This window comes from Spermophilus citellus (assembly GCF_964194105.1).
Source record: "Spermophilus citellus genome assembly, chromosome: 18".
NCBI lineage: Eukaryota > Metazoa > Chordata > Mammalia > Rodentia > Sciuridae > Spermophilus > Spermophilus citellus.
Window position 1 is genome coordinate 10918524 of NC_138200.1, and position 27411 is coordinate 10945934.

Sequence of the window (27411 nt, forward strand, 5' to 3'; positions counted from 1 at the left end):
GAGGAGGTCCCCGGGGCTCGGCTGCCCGACGTCCTCGGTGTTTCCCAAGCGGAGACAAGGAACCCCCAAGAATCAACATTTTTATTGGGAAAATGCCCGCCCACTGTCAGGACTGGGGAGGGGCCGCGGGTCTGCCTCCTTACTCCTGTAGAGTTTATTTTCGGGATACGTCCAGAGAAGGTACCCCCCACGGGTGGGCGTCTCACCCGGGCCGCGCCCCTTTCTCTCTCCCGACTCCGTTTTCTCTTTTGTAAAATAAGATCAAGGGGAGACCAGTGCTGCCGAGCTTCTCGCCACGCTGAGGATGTCCGATTGAGATACCGAGGTCGAAGGCTGACCGAGGGCCCAGGAGGATGGGGGCGTTGGATCGACCCTAGGCCGGGTTCGCAGGGTCCCTCCAGCTACTCCCCACCTAGTGCCTCTCCTCTGGCGCCGCGGGCTACGTGGCTTCAGGCCCCGGGGACAGGAGGCCACTCCCGAAGGCTGCCTCGCGGTACTGATTGGGGAACATGTTGCTGCCCACGAGGCTAGCGGTGCCTCCGTCCCCCGGGCCGGCGGCTGAGTAGGAGTCCAGCGTCAGTGGCTCGGGGCCAGGGGGCTCCCCGACTGCGACCCCTGCACCCCCGCTGGCGGGAACAGAGCTGACAAGTGGCGGCGCTGGGGGCAGCAGGTCCAGCATGGTGAAGAACGTGGGGGTCGTGGGGTCATAGGCAAAGCTGTCATCCAGGAGGTCAGGCTCGCAGGGAGGCTCCAGGCCTGGCAGGGACACGGTACCGGGGAAGAATTCTGTGTCTGGCAGCAGGGCTGAGGGCGGGAGGTACGGGCCTAGAGGATGAGAAGAGAAGTGCAGCGGACTTAGGGCCAACTTTTGGCAAAACACTAATGCAGACACAACACCCCATACTAAATGCATTGTTGAGGTAGAGGCTATCACCATTCTCATAATAAGCAAACTGAAACTGAGACAAAATAACTGGAAGTCACACAAAGCTGTCTAGTTGGGAAACCAGGACCAAACCCACACTCTTGCAGGGCTGTGAGCAGTTTTCACCAAGAATGTGGAAAGGGAGGAGCTGCTATGCCACCTTCAATGAAGCAAAATCTCCACACCAGTGAGATTCCTAAATTATCAGTCCCCAAGATGGAAAGTGAAATGATAAGTATTATTGGAGCCTGTCTTCCTCTTTTTCAGATAAGACAAACCTAATCAACAAAGGTTAATACACCTGTAATCCCCCCAGCTCTGAGGCTAAAGCTGGAGGATTGGGAGTTCAAAGCCAGACTCAGCAACTTACCAAGGTGCTAAGCAACTCAGCGAGCCCCTATCTCTAAATAAAATACAAAAAAGGGCTGGGGATGTTGCTCAGTGGTTAAGCACCCCTGGGTTCAATCCCCAGTACCATAAGAAAGAAAAGGAAAAAAAAAGGAGACGAGACCCAGACCTAGTCATAGTCCCCACATCCCGTACAGCTTAATGTGGACACGGGACTAAGTGGAACCTGGGCAGAAGGTGGAAACTGCAAATTGAAAATGGCAAGAGCTTGGGTTTCTGATGACCTTGTAGCCACCAGATCATACCTAGAGAGCTACCATTGTGCTCTTTATGTGAGAGGAGAAGTTCTATTTTTTTTTAATCTTTTCTTTAGTGGTTGATTGACCTTCATTTCATTCATTTATTTATACGTGGTGCTCAGACTCAAACCCAATGCCTCACACATGCTAGGCAAGTGCTGTACCGCTGAGCCCCAGACCCAAGATCTATCCTGTTAAAGCTCCTTTTATTTTGGGTTTTGATATGAATGCAGTTAAATATGACCATAACAAATGCACGTGGCATTCCTGATTTCTAGCAAATTCCTAACATACTACTGTAATAAATAACTATGACATGATCTCACTAGATTCTGACAAGGACCTTAACAGTGAGAGGTAACAGACGCAAGTGATGGGAACACCAGCTTAAGGGAATAATTCTATAAATTGGGCCCACTGTGCTGACCCCCACATGCTTGCTGTTTGGGGGGCGGGGGTTCTGGGAGTTGAACTCAGGTGCACTCAACCACTAAGCCCCATCCCCAGCCCTATTTTGTATTTTTTTAGAGTCACTGAGTTGCTTAGCACCTTGCCATTGCTGAGGCTGGTTTTGAACTCAGGATTCTCCTGTCTCGGCCTCCCCAGCCACTGAGATTACATGCTTGCACTATGGTGCCAGGCCCATGCTTGCTTTTTTTTTTTTTTTTTTTTTTTTTTTTTTTTTTTTTTTTTTTTTTTTATAAAGAGAGAGGGGGAGAGAGAGAGAGAGAGAATTTTTTTTAATATTTTTTAGTTCTCGGAGGACACAACATCTTTGTTGGTATGTGGTGCTGAGGATCGAACCCGGGCCGCACGCATGCAAGGCAAGTGCGCTACCGCTTGAGCCACATCCCTAGCCCCCCCATGCTTGCTTTTAAAACACAATTTACCCGTGGCCCTGTCTGGCTTAAGTTCATAGGATATGTTATATTCCTCAGAAACAACCTATAACCTGCACGGGAAATGCAGGCCTGAAATGCTGATAAGAACACAAGTTACCCTGGGGGGGGGGGTAGATTTTTGTGACCTTTACACAGAACGCAGGGAGATAAGAATAATTGCCCCTAACCATAAAATCTATAAGAACAAGTTCCAATTAGAACTGGTCAACAAGGGTCAAAGTGACTCAGAGTTGCCTTGGAACTTTACCATGTGCAATGGGGACTTAAAAGTCATCCTGCCGTCCATCAAAAATCAAGAGGTAGGGCTGGGGATACTGTTCAGTTGGTAGAGTGCTTGCCTCACATGCACAAGGCCATGGGTTCAATTCCCAGCACCACAATAAATAATTAAAATAGGTGGGCTGGGGTTGTGGCTCAGTGGTAGAGCACTTGCCTAGCACACCTGAGGTTGCAGGATTCAATCCTCAGCACCACAGAAAAAAATAAATGAAGTTAAAATAAAAAGTCATGGCTGGGGTTGTGGCTCAGTAGTGGCACACTTGCCTGGTATGTGTGGGGCACTGGGTTCGATTCTTAGCACCACATATAAATAAATAAAGGTCTATCAACAACTTAAAAAACAAAACAAAAGCCAAGAGGTGGACCTGGGGGGGCGGGGGGACTCTAAAAACTTCCTGGATCCCAATAAAACTGTAGGGCAGGATGGGTGTACCATCCACCTCCTCTCTGAGAGGACCTACCCTCTCCCTTGAGAGTGTCCCCTTCCCCTTCTCCTGTCCCTTCTTATAAACTCATGCCTGCTTCTGGGTGATATTTCTGAAATCTTTCTGGCACAATCATGAGAACCGGGGACAGAGGCTGCCTTAGCTTTGTGACACGCTCTAGCCCTATAGCATGAGGTAGAATCGCCATCTGACAGACGAGCAAACTGAGGCATAGATGTCACAAAGCTGCAAAACTGAGGACCCAATTCAAACCCAGAGTAAATCCTCAGGCTGTGCTCCTAACCATTACCCTAGTGCCACGGTGGCTTTGCCTCAGGAATGAGGGAGAGAAACGGATCAGATAGATGAATGGCAGAGAGCTCTGGGGACCAGAGAGGTTGGCGGAGTGCGCTAGGATTGGTGGTTGCTAGGGCTGGAGCTGTTGGGCCTTGGTTACAAGCTGAGAGAGGGTGGGGACAACCTGTAGTACTGCTGACTTCCAGGGTGGGACTGGCTGGAGTGGTCCGGGCTCAGCAGCCTCTGAGTGGTTGGTGGCTGGCTCAGGGCTGGGTGCCCTGGACTGGCTGGGTGTTTGGCAGGAAGCTTTTTTAGAGCTGGGGGTCAGTGGGTCAGGGGTGGGAAGGATTGGAGTGGTGAGACCTGGAGCTGGCGTGTGACCTGAGATGAAGGCAGTAGTAGCACAGCCCAGAGGGTGGCCAGGATGGAGAAGGGCCTGAACTTGAGATTGGATGGCTGCATCCACCACAGTTGATGTACCATCCAATACATGGGGCACCCACATCATCCCTCCATACAGATGCCCAGTCTTCCAACTCCCTGATCCACTGCAGATCTGACACATGGTGACCTCAGGTAGGAGACTTCACCTCTCTAGGCCTCAGTTTTTTCACCTATAAAATGGGTGGAATGACAGAACCTCCTTCACAGGATGACTGTGCAGACTAAATGAGTAGCCCATACCGAGCACTGAGGGCTCTCTTACAGTGTCCGTAAAAAGATAAACACTTTAAAAAAATTTTTTTATGCCAGGTGTGATAGTGCATGCCTGTAATCTCAGCTACTGGGGAGGCTGAGAAGGGAGGACCATGAGTTCAGCCTGGGCAACTTAGTGAGATTCTGTTTCAAAAATTTTGTTGTTGTTGGTCAGCCCAGAGCACCGGGTTTCCAGGGCAGTCTTCTATCCAGCTACTGTGAGACTGAACAGAGCAGCACATTCAGGATGGCCATCCTCCACATTAAATTTGAAAAGCTCAGCGAGGTGAGTACATAGTGAGACTTTACAGAGGAGCCCCTGAGACAGAAAGGGGGAGAAACTTGCCATAGGTCACACAGCAAATCATCTGCCCAGCAGGGATGGGATGGCGGCCTCCTTTTTTTTTTTTTTTTGTACTGGGGATTAGACTCAGGGGCACTTAGCCACTGAGTCACATCCCCAGCCCTGTTCTGTATTTTATTTAGAGACGGGGTCTCACTGAGTTGCTTAACGCCTCACCATTGCTGAGGCTGGCTTTGAGCTCATGATCCTCCCGCCCCAGCCTCCCAAGTCCTAGGGATCATAGACTTGCACCACCGCCTGGTGTGGCTGCCTCCACTCTGTCTCCAGAACCTATTCTTCTTTGCTGTGGCCGGCTCTGTGGTGAGCGCTGGCCGGGGGAGCTGCTGGAGGAGCAGGGCTGCCATGCTTCCTCAGCCCATCCCAGGGCCAGAGGCTCGCAGGAAGCCGGGACCCACCTGGGCCGTGGCTGGGCAGGAAGTGGTCCAGGAAGACTGGCTTCTTCTTCCGTCGTTTGCTTTCGATGCCATGGGGGTCTAAAGGAAGGGGAAACAGAGATAAGGACCCCTCAACTGTGGGTCAGGGAAGGACAGTGGGATCAGCCATCCCCTCCAAAGGTCCTGGGGATGGGTGTGGAAGAGGGCACAGGGAACACACCAGAGCTGTTCAGCTCCCCGAGGACATCGGGCAGCCCCCGTTTCCGCTTCTTGTCCACACCGTAGCTGTCTGTTAGAGACACGGGGGGGGGGGGGGGGGGCAAAGAACAATCCATCAATCAGCAACAGTAGCAAAGCAATAATTAATCTTAGACCATTTAGGAAGAGTTTCAGCTGGTTCTTGACCAACCAATGCAAACAGATATCCACATCCCAATCAGAATAAAATCTAAATTCACTTCCGGCACACCCACCTCTTTGTTGTTCCCAAACATGCCAAACACAGTCTGGCCCAGGGCCTTTGCACTTGCTATTTCCACTGCTTAACATGCTCTCCTCAACTCCCACCCATTAGTCTTCCTATGTCCTCGGCGCAGCTGCTCTCCCTGACCCCTGAGGCTGAGCAGGTGCCCGAGTCCCCAAGCCACCCCATTCCAGTCGAGTCACTCTGACCATCACTGTGGGGAAGAGCTGTTCCCCCATCAAAGGACTGTAAGCCTCATGAGGGAAGTGCCAGGGGCTCTCTTGGTCACTGCTGTATCCCCAGCACAAGCCAGCATAGGGCCACACTGAGCAGAGAGGCTGAGGGAATGCGTGAGAAAACCCTAACGCCCCGTGACAGGTACCGTGTCTGTTTTGCACAGGGAAGGGCTACAGCCCTGCGAGGCCACGGTCACAGAGCCAGGAGGCAGCAGCGCCCCCAGCTAGGCAGCCCCCCTCATTTCTGCCTCCTCCTGGTCTGCTTCATCCCTGGCCAGGCTGAGCTGGCCGGTGGGTCACCCGGGCGAGCCGTGGTTACCATGGTCCCGAGGAAGGTAGGTGAAGGGCAGCGGCTCGCTGCAGACCCCGTCCGTGAGCCGCTGCAGGAAGACGTTGACAGTCACGGGCTCCACGATCTCCAGGTCCTCATAAGGTGGCGTCTTGAACACGATGGCAATCTGGCGGTGCACGTCGGCCTGGGAGAAGTCGGCCCGGCCTTCCCAGGAGGCTGTGCTGAACACCACTGAGATATCCTCTGGAGGGAGAAGGAGATGCCAGTGGGGACGGGTGCCCTCTGAGCTGAACTGTTTCAGCCTCCCTCAAAATCAGCCCTCATATTCCCAACGTGAAGCTAATCACCTGGCAGGTAGCTTTCACCTGAGCACGTCCCGTGGGCCAGTCACTAAGTAGTTCATATATTTTCATATGCAGATGCTCCTTGGCTTACGATGGCATTACATCCCAGCAAACCCACCAGAGCTGAAAATATCTCAGGTCAAAAATGCTCCAGGCCAGGCAGGGAGGCTCAGACCTGTAATCCCAGCCACTCTGGAGGATCAAAAGTTCAAGACCAGGCAGGGGAACTTAGCAAGACCCTCTCTCAAAACAAAACAAAAAAGAGCGGGAGATGTAGCTCAGTGGTAAAGTCCCCCTGGGTTCAATTGCCAGCACCAAAAATTACATAAATAAAAAGAAAAGGCATTGACTGTAGTTAAACTATGAAGCACCGTAGCTTAGCATCGGTACACTTGGCCTGTTGGTATTTTCCCCTTGTGACCGTGGGGCTGAGCAGGAGCTGCAGCTGATTTTCTGGGTGGAGGTACCAGAGACTGAACTCAGGGGCACTCAACCACTGAGCCACATGCCCAGTCCTATTTGGTATTTTATTTAGAGACAGGGTCTCACAGAGGCTGGTTTTGAACTCGAGATCCTCCTGCCTCAGCTTCCCGAGCTGCTGGGATCTCAGGCGTGCGCCACCGCTCCCAGCTTACTTAACGTATATTAATTTCACACCATCATTCTAGAGCCAAAAATCCTAAATTGAGCATCCTAAGTTATCTCATCTGATCCCTAGGGCAACACAAGAAGCAGGGAAAATCACTGTCCCCACAATGTCAGAGGGCCCCACGACCATGTTCAGATTGAGCCATGGACTCTGAGGACCTGCAGAGTTCAATGGGCGACCATGTCCATGGCTGTGATCTGTTATAGTGACAGGGTACAGTGACAGGGTGCTGGTGCCTGCAGCGCAGTCCAGGGGGAACCAGGCACAAGGTGCCAAGAGTCCTTCCCCTGAGCAGTCACAGGGACCACACGGGAGCCCCCCAGCAACAAACTAAAGCAACACATCCACTGAGGAAGCTCAGCCCCCATGTCTGCCTGGCGTGACAGGCCACTCCTGGCCACTAGGGAAGGTGGGAACCTAGCCAAACCCATGTTCCCAGAACCTCTGGGAGCAGAGCTAGTTATTTAAGTTATTTTGTTTCTTTGTTTATTATTTTTGTGGTACTGAGGATGGTACCCAGGGGTGCTCTACCACCAAGCAACACCCCCATCCACCCCTTTTTATTTTTTACTTTATTTTTTTGGTACTGGGGATTGAATCCAGGGGCGACTTACAGAGTTACATTCCCACCCTTTTTACTTTTTTCTTTTAACTTTATTTCTCTATCTATTTATTTATTTAATGTGGTGCCGAGGGTCGAGCCCAGTGCCTCACTTGTGGTAGGCAAGCGCTCTGCCCCTGAGCCACAACCCCAGCCCTACTTGTTTCATTTTCAGGCAGAGTTTCACTAAGTCACTGAGGCCCTCACTAAATTGCTGAGGCTGGCCTTGAACTTGAGGTGCTCCTGCCTTAGCCTCCTGAGTCACTGGACTACAGATGTGCATCACTGCACCCAGCTCTAAGAAGGGCTTTTGAAGGACAGAGGTCTCAGATCTGCTATGTGCACTCTTTTCTGCACACCCCTCGTCAGAGACAGGAAAACCAAGGCTTGGAGGCACTGAGGCGTCCCACGGCTGCTCGTGGGAAGTCGGGCTCACCGAGACGCCTGCCTGTTTCTTCTTCGTATCTCACTGAATTGCCTCTCGACACACCAGCAGCCAGTGCTGAGGTTCTAGGTGACAGATACATACAGGTTGCTCTGTGTCACACAAAAACCCTATGAAGAAGGTGCCATTAGGTACCCTGTTATATAGAGAAGGAGACAAAGATACAGAGCGGTGAAGTCATCTGTCCAATGTCACACGATCAGCGAGCAGTGGAGCCTCAACGGGGACCCAGGAGGCTCAGCTCTTCCCACCAGCTCTTCCAGGGCCCGAGGAAGGCAGTGGCTTTGCTGAGAGCAGTCTCCTCACTGTGACAGGAAAGTCAGACGACCTCAGGGGTTGCTGAGAAGACCAGGTGAGTCGGCCCAGGACTCCAAGAGCGTGACTGTTGTCACGATCAGTGCTATGATCATCACCATCACCTCAAACACGACTCTGGAAAGTGACTTTTCTCCAGATGTTTTTTCAAATCTGCTTCCTTCCCTCATTTGAAAAAAAAAGTACTAAATATTATTTTTACCAACTTCCTGTGATTTTTCTCCAACTCTATATTTTATTTTTCCTCCTAGAAGAAACGCTGATGGTAGAAGGATTGTTCTTTTCAGAGTTTTCTTTTCTAAATTCAAATCCTGTCTCCATCTGACCAGCTGTGTCACCTCAAGCAAGTTGCTTAACCTTTCCATGCCTCAGTTTCCTCATCTCTTAAATGGGGAATAATAACAAGGTCTGCCTCATAGCTTCTGGATCTTTCCAGGCTGCCACCCTGGTGAGGTGACTGGATGACTTAATAAACCATGCACACCAAGTGCACGCAGCCAAGCTTGGCATGTAGTTAGAACACGGCAATGTCGTGTGCCAAGGATGTAGCTGGTGGCTGAGTGCACCCTGAGGATGCAGGTGGGGTCATGGGTTCCATCCCCAGCACCACAAAAAACAGAGAGAGAGACAGATGTCATTATTGTTGGTGGTGATACTATTTATGATATAGTCACATGATGGAAAATGTAAAAGAATCCCAGCACGGGGGCTGTAATCCCAGCTACTCAGGGGGCTGAGGCAGGAGGATGGTATGGTCAAGGCCAGCCTCAGCAACTTAGTAAAATCCTGTCTCAAAAAGTAAAAAGGTCTGGGGATGTGGCTCAGTGGTAGAGCGCTTGCCTAGCATGTGTGAGTTCAACCCTCAGTACTGGAAAGAGAGAGGGTGGGGGTGAGGGGAGAGAGAGACAGAGAGAGAGAGAGAGAGAGAGAGAGAGAGAGAGAGAGAGACAAATGGCAGAAGATATGGAAAAAATGAATCCAGCACAAGGGCAGACAGCCTTTGGCCCTCTCCTCAGCTGGGTGCTTCTGGGTGAAAGTAGGGTTTTTTTGGTTTTTTTAGTTGTTAGTTTTTTTGGGTTTTGTTTTGAAGCCTATTTGAGCAAGGGACATTTGAATAGATGCAAATGCAAGAAACTTCTTTTGTCCAGTTTGCTTTCTTAGCATCCTTTACCACAACTGTCATAAGGGTCCCTGGGTCTTGCCTGTGCTGGGCCAGCGCCTCCCACTTGCCCCTCCTAAAGCACGTAGGCAATTTCTCCACCAAGATCAGAGTCTCCTGGATGGGGAGCCGAGTGACGGCCACGCTGCCAGACACCCAGCCTGGGCCACTCACAGGCCACCACCTTCACTCAGGGACAGGTGCCAGGATGAACCCATTGCCTGTGCCATCTGACCCCAAAGCCAGGGTTCTGGATCTTTCCAGGCTGCCATCCTGGTTAACCACACCCCCAGCCCCCTCCCCCGGGCTCACAGCCAGGCCCTCACCTTTCTGCACCTTGTCACACAACAGGTAGAGCTCCTCGCCCCCCGTGCACGGCCCGCTCTCCTTGTTGATGCGGCAGATCCGCAGCTCGGATGTGTTCGTGGATTCTGGGGAGGAGGGAGAGGAAGAGGCCAATAAGGGAAAACAAGAATCCAGGCACCTTTCCACCTGGTGTCAGTGGGAAGGCAGGAGACGAAGGAGGCAGGGCACCTGTCCAGATGGAGGAAGAGGCCACTGGCCAGCCAGCAGCCTGAAGTCCTGCAGTGCCGCTGCTCTGCCTGCCCAGCAGGCCCAGCCCTTCTTCTGTGAAGAGTCCTCTTGGGGACACCACTTTCCCTCAAGACACACCTCCTTCTGCCCCTGGCCATTTCAGTCAAGGAGATTGGGTAGGACCGAGTCCCTTCACCAGCTCAGCAGTGATCACATGCCCCAGATGGGGCCACTCAGATCATCACCTCCCCTACCCACAGTTGATTGTCAAGGAGGAGCAAATGACCAAACACAGGCCAATGAGAGACAGCCCTGAGATTTTTTAGCAAAAATACTAGGAAAGAACCAGGCAGAAGGATGGCAAGTTTGAGGCCAGCCTGGGCAACACAGCAAGATTTTGTAGCAAAATAAAATAAATAAAAAAGGGCTGGGAATGTAGCTCCATGGTAGAACATCTCTGGGTTCAATTCTCAATATTGAAAAGAAATTTGGGTGAGAGACGCTAAAAGCTCTCATTGGAGTGAAGGAGAGGTATCAGCACACAGCCCTGGAAGACCCTGGCAGGATGGACTCTAACACAACTGGGGGACAGAACTAGATGGACCCCCCAGTGACACCGTGAGGTCTGAATGCAACCAGACCTGAAGCACTGTGCTGGGTGTTTTGTTTGTTTGTTTTGTTTTGTTTGTTTGTTTTTGGTACTGGGGATTGAACCCAGGGAAGCTTAACCACTGAGCTATATCCCAACCCTTCACTGTTTTTTATTTTGAGACAGGACTCAGTAAGTCGCTGACCATCTTACTAAGTTGTTAGGGCTGGCCTCAAACTTGCAATCCTCCTGCCCCAGCCTCCCAAGTTGCTGGAATTGCAGGCATGGACCAGTGTGCTTGGCTTGTCCTTCCTCATTTAGATGCTGTGGCAGTCCCTGTAGGTTGGCTAAAGCCGAACAGCTATTCCCAAGCCCCTCTTCTAGTCTGTACCCCTCTATTCAGGTTGAAAAGCCTGTATACTTACATACCCAGATTCCCTTGCAACTAGGTATGGCCATGGGACCAAGTTCTAACCAATAAGACATGAGCAGAAGACTACCAAGGAGATTCTGGAGAATATAAACTTTTTATCTACTAAAGAAAGAGGTATGGGGCTGGGGCTGGGGCTGAGTGCAGAGCGCTTGCCTAGCATGCATGAGGCACTGGGTTGGATCCTCAGCACCACATAAAGATAAAATAAAGATACTGTGTCCACCTAAATCTAAGAAATAAATTTAAAAAAGAGAAAGAGGTATTATTCTTTGTGATGCCTCTTCCCTAGGGCTCTATGGGGTCACTGTTGTGCATTTTCAAAATCAGGAAGTGCCATTTTCATAAGCTACACAGTAAATGCTGATCCCCCAAAATAGGCAGGGTGCGATCTGTACAACCACACAGGGTGATGCTGCCTATATCATGTCTTGAACACAAATATGATGCCTGGAGCTGTGGCAGTCATCTTGTGACCATGAAGGAAAAGCTGAGAGTCACAGAGCTGTGGAAACTTCATGATGTTAAGCAGCTAAACCAATGTGCACAAACTTAGTCAGTGAGACAAATAAATAATAATTCCCTGTCTGTTCATGCCACACTAAGGAGGGCTTTCTGATCCCTGCTGCCAAGGACAATCCTAACTGCCACAGCACCCTGCACTCACTCTTGTCATAAACGGGCTCGGAGAGCACAGGGTCCATCCGCCGCGTCTGTCCCTGCTGGTCCCGGTAGGAGGCCTGGAAGCAGATCCTCACCACGTTCATGTCCACCTCCTGGTGGTTCTTCAGGGAGCCGGCTGCGGTGGGGACACAGGAAGGCTGAGGATGGGTGGGGCGGGGGCGGGGCCTAGAGGGGCGTGGCCTAGAGGGCGTGGCGGGCGGGGCAGGGGTGAGGCCCCAGGACTCACCATTGTAGGGGTCGATGCCCTGCTGGATCTTGCGCTCGATGGCCGCCTCGATCTCCTTCTTCCTCACGCACTGAATGCCCAGGTTGTTAAAGCTGGGGGAGGAGTGCTCGTGAGGGGGGGCTGCGGGCCTCAACGCTGCTGCCGGGCTCTCCCTGGACCCCGCATCAGGAGGGGCCTGGGGTTCTTGGGAAGACCCGGGAACCCGCCTTATCTGTACCACGTGAACACACTGGCCAAGCTCCTTCATCCTACAGCACATGGGGAAGGTCACCGTCCAGGTGAGGTTGGGAGGGGTCGGACGCCCCCCCTCCCCGCTGGCCACACTGTGAACTGCAGGACTTGGCAGTAATTGATTGCCCAAGTGATTCCTGAGCATCTCTACATGCCAGGCACTGTGCTGGGCTCTGGGAATAGAGCAGGGAGCAGAAAAGAGAAAATCCCTGCTCTCAGTGAGCTTATGTTTTTACTAAATTGATAAATCATTGAAATTATAAATCAAGGCGGGGGCAGTGGTGCACACCTGAAATCCCAGCAATTCAGGAGACTAAAGCAGAAGATCCTGAATTCAAAGCCAGCCTCAGCAACCTAGCAAGGCCCTAAGCAACTCAAGGAGATCCTCTCTCAAAATAAATAAAAAGGGCTGGGAATGTAGTTTAGTGGTTGAGCGCCCTGGGTTCAATCCCTAGTACCCCAAAAATTATATATCAGCTTAGAGTCAGCAACTTCATTTTTAGAAACTAACCCTAAAGAATGAAATACCTTTTTTTTTTTTTTTTTTTAGTACCAGGGTTTGAACCCAAGGACACTTAACCACTGAGCCACATTTCCAGTCCTTTATTATTTTATTTAGAGACAGGGTCTCACTAAGTTGCTTCAGGGCTTGACTATGTTGCTGAGGCTGGCTTTGAACTCACAATCCTCCTGCCTTAGCATACTGAGCCACTAGGATTACAGGCGTGTGCAATTGCATCTATCTAGAATGACATATCTTTAGGGTATTTCTCAGCACTATTAGCCACAGAGCAACAAGACTCTGGAACCATCAGAGGTGCCCATTAATAGAGAACAGTTTCAGTTAATTGTGTGCATCTATGAAGTAGAATACCATATAGCCAAGACAAAGGATAGGGCGGCTCTGAATATATTGATAGGGAATGAGGTCTAAGATGTATTGTTACAAAAGAACAAGATGTATGGGGCCAAGGTTGTCACTCAGTAATACAGCACTTGCTTACTTGCTTAGCATGCACAAGGCCCTGGGTTCCATGCCTAGCAGCAGAAACAAAAAACAAGTTGTGAATGTCTGTTAAAAAAGATACGGGCTGGGGCTGGGGCTGGGGCTGGGGCTGGGGCTGAGCAGTGGAGCGCTCGCCCAGCATGCATGAGGCCCTGGGTTCAATCCTCAGCACCACATTAAGAATAAGTAAATAAACAAATAAAATAAAGATACTGTGTCCAACTACAACTAAAAAATAAAAATTAAAAAAAAAAAAAAGATATGTGCTGGGGCTGGGATTGTGGCTCAGAGGTAGAGCACTTGCCTAGCACGCACAAGGCCCTGGGTTCGATCCTCAGCACCACATAAAAATAAATAAATAAAACAAAGGTATTGTGTCCAACTACAACTAAGAAAAAATATTTTAAAAAAAAGATATGTGGGCTGGGGTTGTGGCTCCGTGGTAGAGCGCTTGCCTCGCACGTGCGAGACCCTGGGTTCGATCCTCAGCACCACATAAAAATAAGTAAGTGAAATAAAGGTGTTGTGTCCAACTACAACTGAAAAATAAATATTAAAAAAAGATATGTGCTTGCATATATGTGGCATATCTTCAGTTGTTTCTAGAAAAACATAGCTAGAAGGTCAAAGATTTTCTTTCTGAGAAAAGAATTATTTTTCAGTGCTGGGGATGAACCCAGGGCCTTGGGAATGCTGGGCCAGCGTCTGTCCCTCAGCCACATCTCCAGCCCTTTTTATTTATTTACTCTTTTATTTGGAGGCAGGTCTCCTGAGTTGCCCAGCCTGGCCTCCAACTTGCAACCTTCCGGCCTCAGACTCCTGAGTGGCTGTGACCAAGGGTGCTGTCTTTTTTACATCTTTCACTTGATAAAAATATTTAGATTGTAGAGTGAGAGAAGGACTAAGCCTTGAGAGAAGCTGGCTCTGGAGTCCAGCCCCAACCCTGCCATCCACTACCCGCTCCATCACCTCCCTGAGCCTCAGTTTCTCCCTCTACAAAACGGGGTGCACAGCACCGGAGGGGCACGGGGTATGGCAGGGTCGCAGGTTGAAGTGAGGCCGTGGCTGCCGCAGACCTCAGTTTCCCCAAGGGAAATGCAGCAGGGAGGGTGTGGCCAGGCTGCCCCGCCCTAGTTTCCCTGGGCGACCTTCGGCCCCTCAGAATCTCTATGACCGAGGGTCAGGGGTCAGAGATCAGGTACCTGTGCCGGGGGCTGACGTGAGGCCTCAGTCGCACCCTGCAGACTCCATCCGTACAGTCCTTCCCCACGAGGCTGTGCGGGTGCACCCGATGGGGCCAGTCCTTCCACACCAGGCACGCGGTCACCTCCACCTCCCGCAGCCCGCCACAATCCCGGAGCTGCAGGGAGACAGGTGCGCTTTGGCAGGCTCATCACAGACGAGCCATGCTCCCTGGGGCTGCCCTTGGTGGATCCCCACCTCCCCAACCCCCCACCAGGGCCATGGAAGGGTGTTTGCTTAAGACCCCTCTCCTTCTCAGTAGTTTGGGAGGCCCAGGCAGGAGGATTGTGAGTTCAAAACCAGCCTCGGCAAAATCAAGGCACTAAGCCACTCAGTGAGACCTGTCTCTAAATAAAACACAAAATAGGTCTGGGGATGTGGCTCAGTGGCTGAGTGCCCCTGGGTTCGGTACCCCCACCCCACAAAAAAAAGAAAAGCGAAGACTCTTTTCCTATCCAAAGCCGGAAACTTCCAACCTGTGACCTGGGAGGCCTGTAATGGGCTATCTGCCCCACATGACTTCTTTGTCACACAAACCTTGAAAAAAATCTGATATACACAAAACCCATCACACACAGGTAATCACAAGCAAAGAAAGACACCTGTACAGCAGAGAGATACAGTGGCCACCACTCGAGGCAACTCAGCGTCCCTGACATTGGTAACAAGGGCTCAGGACAGGCTGAGTGTCTCTCATCTAAAATGCTTGGGACCATTCAGGCACAATGGTGCAGGCCTGTAATCCCAGCAACTCAGGAGGCTGAGGCAGGAGGATTGCAAAGCCAGCCTCAGCAATTTAACAAGGCCTTAAGCAACTCAGTGAGACCCTGTCTCTAAACAAAATACAAAAAAGGGCTGGGGTGTGGCTCAGTGATTAAGCACCCCTAGGTTTAATCTCCAGGATCAAAATATAAATATATATATTTTTAAGTGGGTGGGGAGCCTGGAGAGGTAGACCAGCGGCAGAGCGCTTGCCTAGCTTGTGTGAAGCCCTGGCTTCCTTCCTCAGCACTGGGGAAAAAAGTATTGCCATAATTGCAGCTAGAATTCTCACCAGCCACCACAGGCAACACAGATAGAAACCAGACTCTTCAGACCGTGCCTGACTCAGCCAGTCACTTAGCTCCTCTGGCCACCAACTGGGCCCTGCTGACATCTGAGTCCTTCTGAAGCCCACTCTGCACTCCTAAAGCCCAGCTATAAAATGCAATAAACCAGCCAGGCACAGAGGCCACACCTGGAACCCTATCGGGCTGAGGCAGGAGGATCACGAATTCAGCAACTCAGCAAGACCCTGTACTAAAATTTAAAAAATAAAAAAGGCTGGGGATGAAGCTGAAGGGTAAAGTGCTCCTGGGTTCAATCCCCAACACCCAACAGGGAAATGCAATTAACTAAGGTGTCTCCGTGGGGGCCTGCTGCCCTCTAGTGGCTGAAGGGGATATTGAGAGGGACTTTGGTTGACATTGTGGGGGGGCAGGGACCACAGCAGGTAGAAGATGGAGCAGACCAGCAGTGCTGGTCTGTAATACCAAGGACAGTCCGACACACCTACCCCATGTCCTCCAGGACATCTGAACATGTTTCCAGAATTCACAGCAGTAACAAACCTGTCTAAAATGACCGGAGCCCAGAACCTAGCCCCGCTTCGCATCAACAGTATTTTCCCATAATTTCAACATACACTGAATCTTCAAGGGCTGCAACCACCATGTGAACTGAAAGACGACTAGCTTTTGTTTAGACCAAGAGTTGTTTGATACTGTGAAGAATTCCCTCAACCAGTGCTGCCTGCATGTGGCATTAAAGTCAACAGGTCTGCCAGGCTGGGTCAGGCTGCTCCTCGTGGACCCTGTACCCAGGAGTCCACACAGAGGCCCAAGCAACGTTAACATCCATGTATCCCATGAGGCTGTGCTTGAACATTTACATATTAAAATAAATGTGTTCTTATTCATTAATGTGCTGGATTAATGTCCTCCTGTCACTCCTTCATGTTAACAACATGACAATATGAATTTGGGGGGTGACTACAGGGAAGGTAGGTATTAGTGTCTGTAAATCTCACTGAGTCTAATAGGGTTAAACTATTCATTTAAGTAGCTGCTTGCCTACTAAGTAGGAAGCCCTGGGTTCCATCCACAGCACTTACACACACACACATACATACATACATGTCACTTTAGCCAGCTCCCTCCTGTAATGTTAGGAAATGCTGAAAAATCTCAGAACCAATAGGCTCAGGATCTATGAAGACTCCAGGACTGAGCTTTTCATCTGTAGACGTTGCACAGGATCATGGGTGAGACTTCAGACAGGAGCAAGTTACAGCTGACACCAAATCTAGGCTCTGCCCTGAGCCAACTAAGAAACTTCTCTGACCTTAATATCCTTAGCTATAAAATACATACCAAGAAACATGCAACCAGGGAAGCTAAGGCAGGAGGGCCAGGCACAGTAGCTTATAGCTCACACCTGTCAGAAGGATTGTGGGCCAAAGCCAGTCTCAGCAACTTAAGTGACATCTTAGGCACATAGTGAGACCCTGTCTCGAAAGAAAAAAATAAAAAAGGGCTGGGGATGTGGCTCAGGGGTTAAGTACCCTTGGGCTCAATCCCTAGTATCAAAAACAAATGAACAAATAAAATTTAAAACGGGGGGCTGGGATATATTTCAGTGGTACAGCATCTTTGGATTCAATCAGCAGTACCTTAAAAAAAAAAAAAAAAAAAAGAAAAAGAAACATGCAAAGTACCTGGCCTAGTCAATGGTGGTTATCAGTCAAATGAATGTGCTGTGTGGCCCTGAATAAGTAACAACCTCTCTGAGCCTCAGTTTTCTCATAAAGATGGGGATAAAAATTCTGATTTCAGATTTGGAGAGAGGTTGCCCTATTATTGGGCATTTTGGATCCTAACTATTTGAAATGAAAACAAACACAGAGCCAAAATAATGGCATGGAAAGACCACAATTTAAAAATATTAGGGAAAACATAGTCTTAAAATATTGGGATAACTCTAAAAGCACAATGGCAAAACCATCCCTTACCATGCAGAGAGCTGGGGGGTCACTACTTTAAGCATATGATCTAACTTAACATCATCAACAATGGGTCAAAGCAACATCCAAGATCTTTTAATGCAAGACATTAAGAAGGCCACAACAGGGCTGGGGATGTGGCTCAAGTGGTAGCGCGCTCGCCTGGCATGTGTACGGCCCGGGTTCGATCCTCAGCACCACATACAAACAAAGATGTTGTGTCCGCCGAGAACTAAAAAATAAATATTAAAAATTCTCTCTCTCTCTCTCTCTCTCTCTCTCTCTCTCTCTCTCTCTCTCTCTCCCCCATCTTAAAAAAAAAAAAAAGAAGGCCACAACAACGTTACTGTCATGTTTTTCCCTAAATGCATAACCTGATCAAATCTGCAAACAGCCAACAAACCCAGGATGTAGGGCATTCTGCAAAGCATCTGTCTCAACACAGAAATTCTGGAGGTTAAGATAGAAGGATCACAAGTCCAAAGCCAGCCTCAGCAACTTAGTGAGGCTCTAAGCAACTCAGTGAGGCCCTGTCTCCAAATAAAATACAAAATAAGGCTGGGCTGTGGCTCAGTGGCCAAGTGCTCCTGGGTTCAATCCCTGGTACCAAAAAAAAAAAAAAAAAAAAAGAAAAGAAAAAGAAAAAAATATGTTCTTGCTTTCAAGAGACACACGACAGAACACTTTGGATGCAGTATCCTGTCTCACAGTTCAAATCTCCCTCTGTAAACAAGAGACAGAAAGATGCACTGGGGGTACTAGCAGTGGACAAGGCCCTGGGTTCTACCCCAGCACCAACTAAGAAAGACAGAGACATAAAGCAAATGTGGCAAAGGCATATGGGTATCCACCGCACTATTCTTGCATATATTATGTAATTTCAAAATCTGTCAAGAGGGCTGGGGTGCAGCTCCATGGTAGAACACTTGTCTAACATGATTGAGGCCCTGCTTTCCATCCCACTACTGCAAAATAAGTAAATAACTTACCAAGAGAAAAGAAAAAGTTAGCCAGGCGCGGTGGCGCATGCCTGTAATCCCAGTGTCTTGGGAGGCTGAGACAGGAAGATAAGTGAGACCCTGTCTCTAAATAAAAAACAAAATAGGGCTGGGGATGTGGCTCAGTGGTTGAGTGCCCCTGAGTTTAATCCTCAGTAACCCACCCCACTCCAACTCCCAAAAAACGGAGAGAGAAAAAAGAAAAAGGTAAAGTTGGAACATAAAGTTGAAAAATGAAATCTCTGAAATTGGAAAAACAGATTAATGGTTAAAAATGTAGAAGGGATAAGGCCGGGATGTGGCTCTGGTAGAGGCTCTCTTAGCTTGCATGAAGTCCTGGCTCAACCTCCAGCACTACACAGAATGTGTGTATAGGTGGACAGATGGAGACACAGAAGAACAGTGAAACTGCCCCCTCCATGCACAGTCTCCCCATTCCTAAAACCCCAGTGACTGGGAATACACAGTTAAAGAAAATATATAGCTTTGTAATGTTGTGAACAACCAATAAAAAAAATTTATGTAAAAAAAAAAAAAGAAAATATATATATATTTTTAATTTCCCCGGGTACTGAGTGGGGAGCCCAGGGCTCGCACATGCTAGGTAAGCGCCCTGCCAGGAGCTCCACCCACAGCCATTTTGTTTTGTTTTGTTCTCATTCTGAGACAGGGTCGTGCTAAGTTGCCCAGGCTGGCCTTGAACCCAGACTTCTCCTGCTTTAGCATCCTGAGTCTCTTGAGTTACACGCATGCACAGTAGAACATCATTCTTTGATCAGAATTTCCCCTACACGCACTCCACACCCCAATTCGGACCACAATGCCTGTAACTGAGTCAACTAAAGATAACAGTGGCCAGCTGTAGAAAAGGAGCCTCACACACCCTCACACAGCCTGCCACCTGTTCCCGCAGCTGGCCCGGGCTCTCAGGGTCCTATAAGGGCAGAGATGCACCCCATTTTGCATATGAACTGAGACCAGGAGGAGCCCTGAACTGGCAGCCCCCCCCCCCTTCACAGGTAAGCAACAGAACCAGGATTTCTACCCTCAAACGCCAACTTTTCCCGCAATTGTTGGCCTTCTCCAGGGTGGCGGGGACAGAGAGGACAGACAGCTGCTCTGCTCATCACCCAAATAAAGTGCAAAGGTCATTGTTTTGGAGTTTTTTTAGAGACAGGGTCTCGCTAAGTTGCTGAAGCTGGCTTCAAACTTTTGAACCTCCTGCTTCAGCTTCCTGAGTCGCTAGGACTGCAGGCCTGCACCACATGTGCTACTCTAAGATATATTATTAAATAAGAACAGCAGAGCACGGGCTGGGAGCTTCTGTAGCTCAGCGGTAGAGCACGTGCTGGGCATGCCCCAGACCCTGGGTTGGCTTCCCCACGCTAAACAGGCACAGCAAAGTGTTCGAGCTGCCATGGTGGTACATACCTGTAATCCCGGAACTCAGGAGGCTGGGCAGGAGATTCACAAGCATGAGGCCAGCATTGACAACTTAGCAACAACCTTGTCAATTCAGTGAGACCTCATCTCAAAAAGGGTTGGGGTGTAGCTCAGTGGTAGAGCACCCCTGGGCCCAGTCTCCAGTACCAAAACCAAAACCTACTGTGTGGTTTTTTGGGTTGTTTTGCAGGGCTGGGGTGTAGTTCATTATTAGAGCTCTTACCTAGCATGGTCCAGGCTCTGGGCTGGATCTCCAAACTCTCTCTCTGTTTTTCTCTCTCTCTCTCACACACACACACACACAGGAGTATAATACTTGTGCAGTGTTCTGCATGGCATTTGAATTTTTTGGATTATTACTATATTCTGGAGACACTTCCACATCAGTACCCAGGGGACACCTGCATTTCTAGCATTTCTCTGTCAGTCTTGGTATTTATGTTTTCGCTCTCACAGATGGATCCTTAGAGCAGTGCCAGCACAGACAGGCAGTCACGGTTTACCAGTTCTCCATTAACACTCAAGCTCCGGATTCTTGGTTAGACTAACAAGGCTGCGACAGATACCCAACCCCCTTCTTCACCTAGCTGCACACAGCCACATGACAAAGTCCTCCAAGTGGAATGGCCAAGCCTCGGGGTAATGAGGGCCACAGAAACACTAAGATACCAGCAGCTCACCTGCACTCAGCACTGACCATGGAAGAGGCCCTGGCACGTCTAACAAACCCTCCCAGCCCACCCAGGAGGTTGGTATTATTATTATCCCACTCTGTAGAGGAGCAAACAGGCAGAGAGAGACCGGGTCACCTGCCCAAGGTTGCACAGCTAGTAAATGGCTGAAGTGGGGTTGGAACCCGGGTACTCGGATTCTTCAGGCCCCACTTGCAAGCCAGGAGGCTGCACTGCCTAGGGGCAGGGACAGTTTTGATAAATACTGCCACATAGCCAGGGAGGAGCCTTTCTCTGCGCGCCCTTTTCCGTGGTGGGGGAGGCTGCGCCCCGGCCCGCAGCAGCCCCCGCAGCAGCAGGGCAGGATGCACCCCGCGCATTCCCTCAGGGGCCAGGAGTGCAGGGCGTCCCGGCCGCGCGCCCGGCCCACCTCGATGGCGGGCAGCGTCTTGCTGGCCTCGGTGCTGCTCTCGCCCAGGATGCTGCCGGCCGAGCGGCCCTCGCACTCGTAGCGGAAGCGCATGCCGCGCTGCTTCGGCTGCTCGGTGATGACCAGGTGCGGCCGCGGGCCCGGCCCGGGCGCGGGCGGCATCAGCCGGCCCAGGGTGCAGCTCCAGGGCGGCGGCGTGGCGGGCGGCGCCGAGGGGCCCAGGGTGACGGTGCTCAGCGAGGCCGCCCCGCGGGGCACCAGGCGCGGCTGCCCCTCGCCGTGCCCGGAGGCTCCGTCCAGACCGAAGCCATTCTCCTTGATGTACTCGTCGATGATCTCTGCGGGAGACAGAAACGCGTGACCCGCCCATCCCACCCACCGGCCTCCAGGCCCAGGCCTTGCCTCCCGGGGGCGCAGGGCACAGGGTCTCGCTGGGCACGCCAAAGCCCTGCCCCTCCTCACAACCACCAGCAGCCCCAGAGGCTGAGCCAGAAACCTGGGGTCGGTCTGCTTCTGTTTTCTTCCCCCCCTAAATGGACTCCCGTCCCTAACACTCCTGAACCCATTCTCCATGCCACCCCTCACCTGGCTAAGGGAAGGGCCGACCCGGGGCACTGCCTCTTGCTAACACTAATGACAGCTGCTCTGCAGCAGCCACCAGGGCTCCAGCTGGAAGGTCATCTTCTCCTGGGCCACACAGAGAGGCCCCTGCCTCAGCCTTCCTGCCTGGTAGCAGCAGGGTTACAGGTGACAGTCACCCGCCTCTGCAAGGGCCTTCTTCATCGCCCACCATCGTATCTGTGTAGTAGCCAGGCACAGTGCCACAGGCCTGTAATCCCAGCGACGCCAGAGGCTGAGACAGAAGAATTCCAAGTTCAAGGGCAGCCTCAGCAAGGTAGGCAGCCCTAAGCAACTTAGTAAGACCCTGTCTCAAAAAAAATGGGTAAACTTCCAATCCACGTCGCACTTCTACCTCTGTGTTTCAGTTTCAAAATGTTTACTTTCTGCTTATTCTCCCTGTCCCCACCGCTGTCCCAGGTCACCTCCTTCACCTCCCACTGGACTACAGCAGTCCCGAGCTCACAGCCCCCTCTTCCTGCCTTTCCAGCCTACATCTGTCCCCAGTGCACGGCCAGAGGGATGTGGGGATGTCCAGGCCTGTCCCTTCTCTGCTCGGAAACCTCCTGGGAGTCAGAGTCCACACTCCCCCCAGCGAGCTCCCAGCCCTCCAGAAAACCAGCTTCAGCCCCGTCTGTTCCTTGCACCCAAGAAGCCTGGCCCCCTTCAGGGCCTTGTATTTGTTCTTCCCACGGCTGTCCTGAACCCCACTTTTCCCCACTCAACCCACACCGGCTCCCCTCAAATTTCTCATCCCCATTCACATGTCAGCTGTTCGGAAGGCCAGATGCCCTGTCTCCCAGGCCCCTGTGGCTGTCCTGTTCCTTCACACTCCGCCTGCTCTAATGTTACTCTGTCATTCACTCTCTGGCCTTGGAGTTGAGCCCCACTCAACTTCCACCCCCTAAATCGACTCCCATCCCTAACACTCCTGAACCCATTCTCTGTGCCACCTCCATGAGGGCAGAGACTTTGCTTTGTTCAGGACTTTGACGGGTCCCGGAGCTCAGAGCAGTGCCTGGTTCCCAGGCAGGCGGGCTCACTGACGTCCCTGAAGGAGGCCATAATAGTAAATCGGAGGCTGCTGACTCCGCTGAGGAATCCCAGTTTCAAGGACCGCTCAGGATCTTGGGAGCATGACTCGGTGCAAATGAGAGCCACACTGTCACCCTCCTCACCCGAGGCCTGGCCGCCCCCCGCCCCCATGTGAGCACCTGGGCCCTCCGCCTCCCGCATGCCTGCCTCCTGGTACTCACCCAATTCATCTGTGGAAGGAAGAGAAAGAAAGGTTCAGAAAGTGGCCAGGGTCTGTCATTTGTCCAGACAGATCCCCAACCCTGTCCCTCCTGTGACCCTTCCCCCAGCCTCTGTCCTGAGACACCCTAGGATGACTCCTGGGCATCAGCCCCAGCCTCCATCTTCCCCTTCTGGGATAACCTCCCTTCACCCCCCAGTTCTGGGGTCCAGCATTAGGGCATCCTCAAACTCAGCCAGCGCCTCCCCTAACATTCAGACCAGGGACTGGAAGCATTGCTGGGGACAGGGGGAAAGCAAAGGGCCCTATCACCGGGGGAAAATGAACCCCCTTGATTCTGAGCAAACCGAGGGGAGGTTCCTTCCTGTCGTCCCCCCGGGGCCCTCGCAGGCTGCCTCAAGGGCCGAGGAGGCAGATCTTCAGCTGCCTGGATCCAAGCCCCATCCTCCGGGCCCCAGTGCCCACCCACACCCCAGACTGCCCCCGGCTTCCTGGGAGAGGGCTAGCAGTGATGCCGGGTCCTCAGGGAAGCACCTGTCTCCTGCAGGAAAACTCAACCCAGAAAGGGGCCGTGGAGAAACCAAAACCAACCTCCCGTCATTCCACGACAGGACAGGACGAGAGGAAGCCCAGAGGGCACAAGTGAGCCTAGGAGTCACCCAGAGAGGAGGTCCGGCCCAGCCAGAGGCTCCGCCCAGGGATGCCTTGCAGGCCACTGGCTGGGGACCTGTCCTGTGCCAGATCTAGCCTCCTCCTCTGTGCTCAGGGAGTGGCAGCTGGCAGCCAGACTTTGCCCCTTACAAGGTGGTTACCCCTGTCCTTTATCTCAAGCCATCTGTGAAGTCAGTAGGGTGCCTCGGTCCCCATTAGGGAACCAGGGACAGTGAGGATGGGAGGGAGAAAGGGACCTGCTTGAGGTCACCGTCAAGTTACTTCAACTTGGAAAATCCATCTATGCTGGATGCAGTGGGGACCCAAAGGCAAGTCAGATTTGGGGCCCTTAAGCATCTCCAGGCTGCAGGGGGAGGCTGAGTCCTGGGTGATGGTGGCTGGAGCTTGGGGTTAACAGCTTCAGTTCAAGTTCAAGCACTGCTACCTGCTAGTTGTGTGGCCTGGTGCCACCACTTACATTTTTTGTGCTTGGTTTCTTCATCTGTAAAATGGGAACAATAATGTCTACCTTGTTAAGCTTGAATAATTTTAAAAATCAAACAATACTTGGAACTGTCACATGGTAAGCAAGACATAAATGCTGGCTGCTATTAGACAAAGTGTTGGGGGACAAGTTTTTAGGGACGTAGGTAATTCCTTCCCCTCTCTGGATCTCAGTTTGTCTATGAAATGGGAAAGTTAGGAGACACAGCTTTACAACATAAGGGGTACAGTACACAGGGCTGGTCTGAATCCCAGCGGTCACTGGCCCATGGCCAAGTCTGTTAACTTCTCTGAGCCTCCTCTATTAAATGAGGTCTGAGCTCCTACATAAGGAGGTAATGTCAGGTTTCAAGAGCACACACGTAAACTGCTAAGTACTGCATGCGACCACCCTATGCCCTCCATAAAGCTTGGCTAATATTATCTGAAGTCTTCTTTCAGCCAGGAAATGTTAAGAACTTCTTCTCCTTACTCAAGGCTCTATTAGATAACAGACTTGCTACCATTCAGGGTCAGCCAGGATGGGTCACATGGGGAGCAGAAAGCTGATGATGTATTTGCTGCCTCAGGGCCTTTGCCACAGGTTGGTCTCTTCCTGAATGCTCTTCTCCCAGCTCTTTGCATGGCTCCCTCCTACTACTCCTTCAGATTTCTGTGCAGACATCACCTCCTAGACAGGTTTTTCTGGCCACTTTATCCAAGACAGTCCCCCAAGCCCCTGACTCCAGTCCCTTTGTTTTATAATTTTCATGGCACTGATGAGGATTTGATATATCCTGTCATTATAATGATTTCTACCTGTCTCCTCCCACAGACTGTGAGTCCCAAAAAGTGGGGAACGTGTCTGACCAATCCTCAGTGTGTCCCCAAGGCCCAGCCTGCGTTTATGAAAATGAAGGGAACTTTCCCTCTTTCTCCCTAGGTCTCCTGACCCCACCCTACTGTTAAATGTCATTGACCCTAAGATTTCATCATGGCCCTTATTACGTTTTATAATCCCACATCAACTTATTGTTTATATATTCTCCTCCCCATCCAGGGAAGGAGTCCTATGAGGGCAGGGCTGGGGTTATCTCAGTCACTGCTATGTCCCCAGCCCTGCCCAGCACAGGGCCAGATATAGAACAGGCACTCGATAAATATTATTGAATAGATGACATCAGAAATCACTCTCATTTTAAACCAAAGATCTGGGTCTCAGGCCACACAAGTCTTGTTCCTGCCCAGAACCAGTGCATGGACTGTATCTGTCCCCAATGCCATTTCCTACCTTCCCCCACCCTCACCCCCACCCCTGAACTCTCACATGTGCTGGAGAAGCTACAGCACCTCCTTTATGCCGCCCCAGCATTCCTGAGGTCCATCCCAAGATTCTACTTCCAGACAGAGGCCCCTGCCAACTGGGACCACTGCACAGTCACAATGTCAGGACTCTATCCCTGCCCTCCAAATCCCAGCAAACTTATAACAGACAGGGTGTCAGAATTTGGTGAGGATTCTGCACTTCCTTAGGCAGCACTGAATTTTGGAAGGCACAGGCTAAGGGACCTTATAAACAGTTCTCAGCATCTCTTGGGAACTTCCTAAAAATGCAAACTCTCATGGCCCATCCCCAGACCCAGGTAGGACCTAACAGTCTGTTTAATAAGCCCTCTGGGTGATTTCAATGCACATGGTTTAAACACTATTGTATAGACTGCCTAAAAATTATTATTAGCATTATTATTACACCTCTAACAGTTTACACTTATCGAGCCTTTACCATGTGCCACACACTGCTTTGCAAGTTCACTGTTATCAACTTATTGTATCCTCTCAATCTCCCTAAAAGGGAGGCACTAATGTTGTGCCCATTTTACAGATTAGGACAACCAAGGCCCAGACAGGGTAAGCGACTCACAGACACTCATACAGTCAGGGGGCAGTGGCACCAGCATGGCAAGGCCAGCTCTAAAGACCAAGATGGCAGTCTTTACCTTCTGCTATACCATGGGGAATCTCTTCCTGGGGCCCTTCTTGCATAGTAAGTGATTACTTTTACCTGTGAAACTCCTAACAGTCCAGAAAGTACTGACACCTAGGGGTCCATCTCAAAGGGCAGGAAGGGACACAGCTCATCAAAGGTGGGCTGAAATAGACTTCTGCAAATCCCCCAGACAGAGGCATGCCCAATGCTGTCAACACAGGGAGGGGCTCCCCCCACCCCATCCCGCACATACAGGTGGGCAGGGCTGCGGAAGGCTGCTCACCTGTGGTCCTGGAAACGCTCAGTGAGATCGAGGAGAGGTCATTAGACCCTAGGAAAGGGAGGCATGTCTCAGAGAGTGATGGGCAGCAAGACGAACAGGGAATTATCCAAGCCCCACCTTGTTCCTGTCCCTTGGGTCAGGCCCCTCCCCCTACCTGCAGAGTCGGGCCAAGTTTCCTTGCCAACTCTTGGACAGGTCCTGACCTTTCCTTTCTGCCATTCCTCACCCTTCATCACACACAAGACCTGTCCGAGCCTCTTCCCCTTAAGGTGAGGCTCAGAGGACCCATTCTCTACCTGTTAGGAAATCCCCCACCCCCTTCCTTCTCTCAGAGCCGGACGCGACCCCTTCACTTTTCCACTGTCACGCCCGCCCCTTCTCTCTCGGGAGGCAGGCCCCACCCCTCCTTATTCCCTGCTCCAGGCCCCGCCCTTCGTTTTCAGAACACGCCTTTCCCCTTCGCTCGGCAGCCAGGCCCCGCCCCCTCGTCTCCCCGAGTCGGGTTCTGCTTCCTCCTTTGCGTTAATCCCCGCCCCTTCCCGCCCTCACCATCAGGCCCCGCCCCATCCGTGGCGCGTCCTTTCCTCCCTCTCGGAGCCTAGCCCCGCCCCTATGCCCCTCAATAGCCGCTCCAGCTCCTCCTTCTCAGAGTCAGGCCCCACCCCTTCTCCCTCTGGAAGCCGGGACCCGCCCCTTTCTCTGCCTCAGAGTGAGGCCCCGCCCCCTTCTCACTCCACAGCGGGACGCCTTGCCAGTACCTTGGGCCGGACCCTTCATCATCCTCTGCCTCCTTCCCTCTAATACAGTGTCCCACAACCCTCACATTCTCCCCGCGCAATACCTAGACTCTTGTAGGAACCCCCAGGTTGCTCCAGGACCCCCAGAACTCCCACATCTCCAGCCCCGCCCCAGACTCCTCTCCCGAACACCGGTTCCGCTTACCCAAGGCCCCCAGCTCCGGCGCAGCGGGCGGTCTGGCGACACGGCGACTCGGCATGGCCCGGCCAGTGGGGACAGAAGGCCAGGAGGCCGGCCCAGACGCACGCGGATAGGCCGGACAACCGGGAGGCACAGTCTGGCAGGCGATCGCGGGTCGGGAGAGCGGCGCAGGGGCTGGGGCCGCAGGCCGGGCAAGACGCGCGGCGCCCGGGGTTGCGGGGGGCGCCGGGCCGGGCCGGGCGGGCGGCGGGAGGGGGC

The 27411-nt window shown here is 51.6% G+C and overlaps 1 protein-coding gene and 1 long non-coding RNA gene across 4 annotated transcripts; one reads left to right on the forward strand and one right to left on the reverse strand.

Moving 5' to 3' along the window:
- Positions 1–62: 62 nt before the first annotated feature.
- Positions 63–27397, reverse strand: RELB (RELB proto-oncogene, NF-kB subunit). Of its 3 annotated transcripts, XM_081273065.1 has the most exons (12): positions 27157–27397; positions 26215–26262; positions 22770–22820; positions 20938–21275; positions 14316–14473; positions 11877–11968; positions 11634–11765; positions 9740–9844; positions 5928–6143; positions 5130–5198; positions 4931–5008; positions 63–825 (listed from the first exon to the last, which is right to left on the reverse strand). In XM_081273065.1, exons 1-12 carry the CDS (start codon positions 27209–27211, stop codon positions 440–442), a joined length of 1728 nt encoding a protein of 575 aa, XP_081129191.1. In that variant the 5' UTR covers positions 27212–27397; the 3' UTR covers positions 63–439. The 3 variants fall into 3 exon arrangements, with proteins under 3 accessions (XP_081129191.1, XP_081129190.1, XP_081129192.1); XM_081273064.1 differs by lacking the exon at positions 22770–22820 and having other exon boundaries at positions 27157–27270; XM_081273066.1 differs by lacking the exons at positions 22770–22820; positions 26215–26262; positions 27157–27397 and adding an exon at positions 21523–21973.
- Positions 3758–9705, forward strand: LOC308637051. Its single transcript, XR_014019540.1, has 3 exons — positions 3758–4051; positions 4347–4457; positions 7670–9705. It is a non-coding gene; the product is annotated as an uncharacterized lncRNA (long non-coding RNA).
- Positions 27398–27411: the final 14 nt, after the last annotated feature.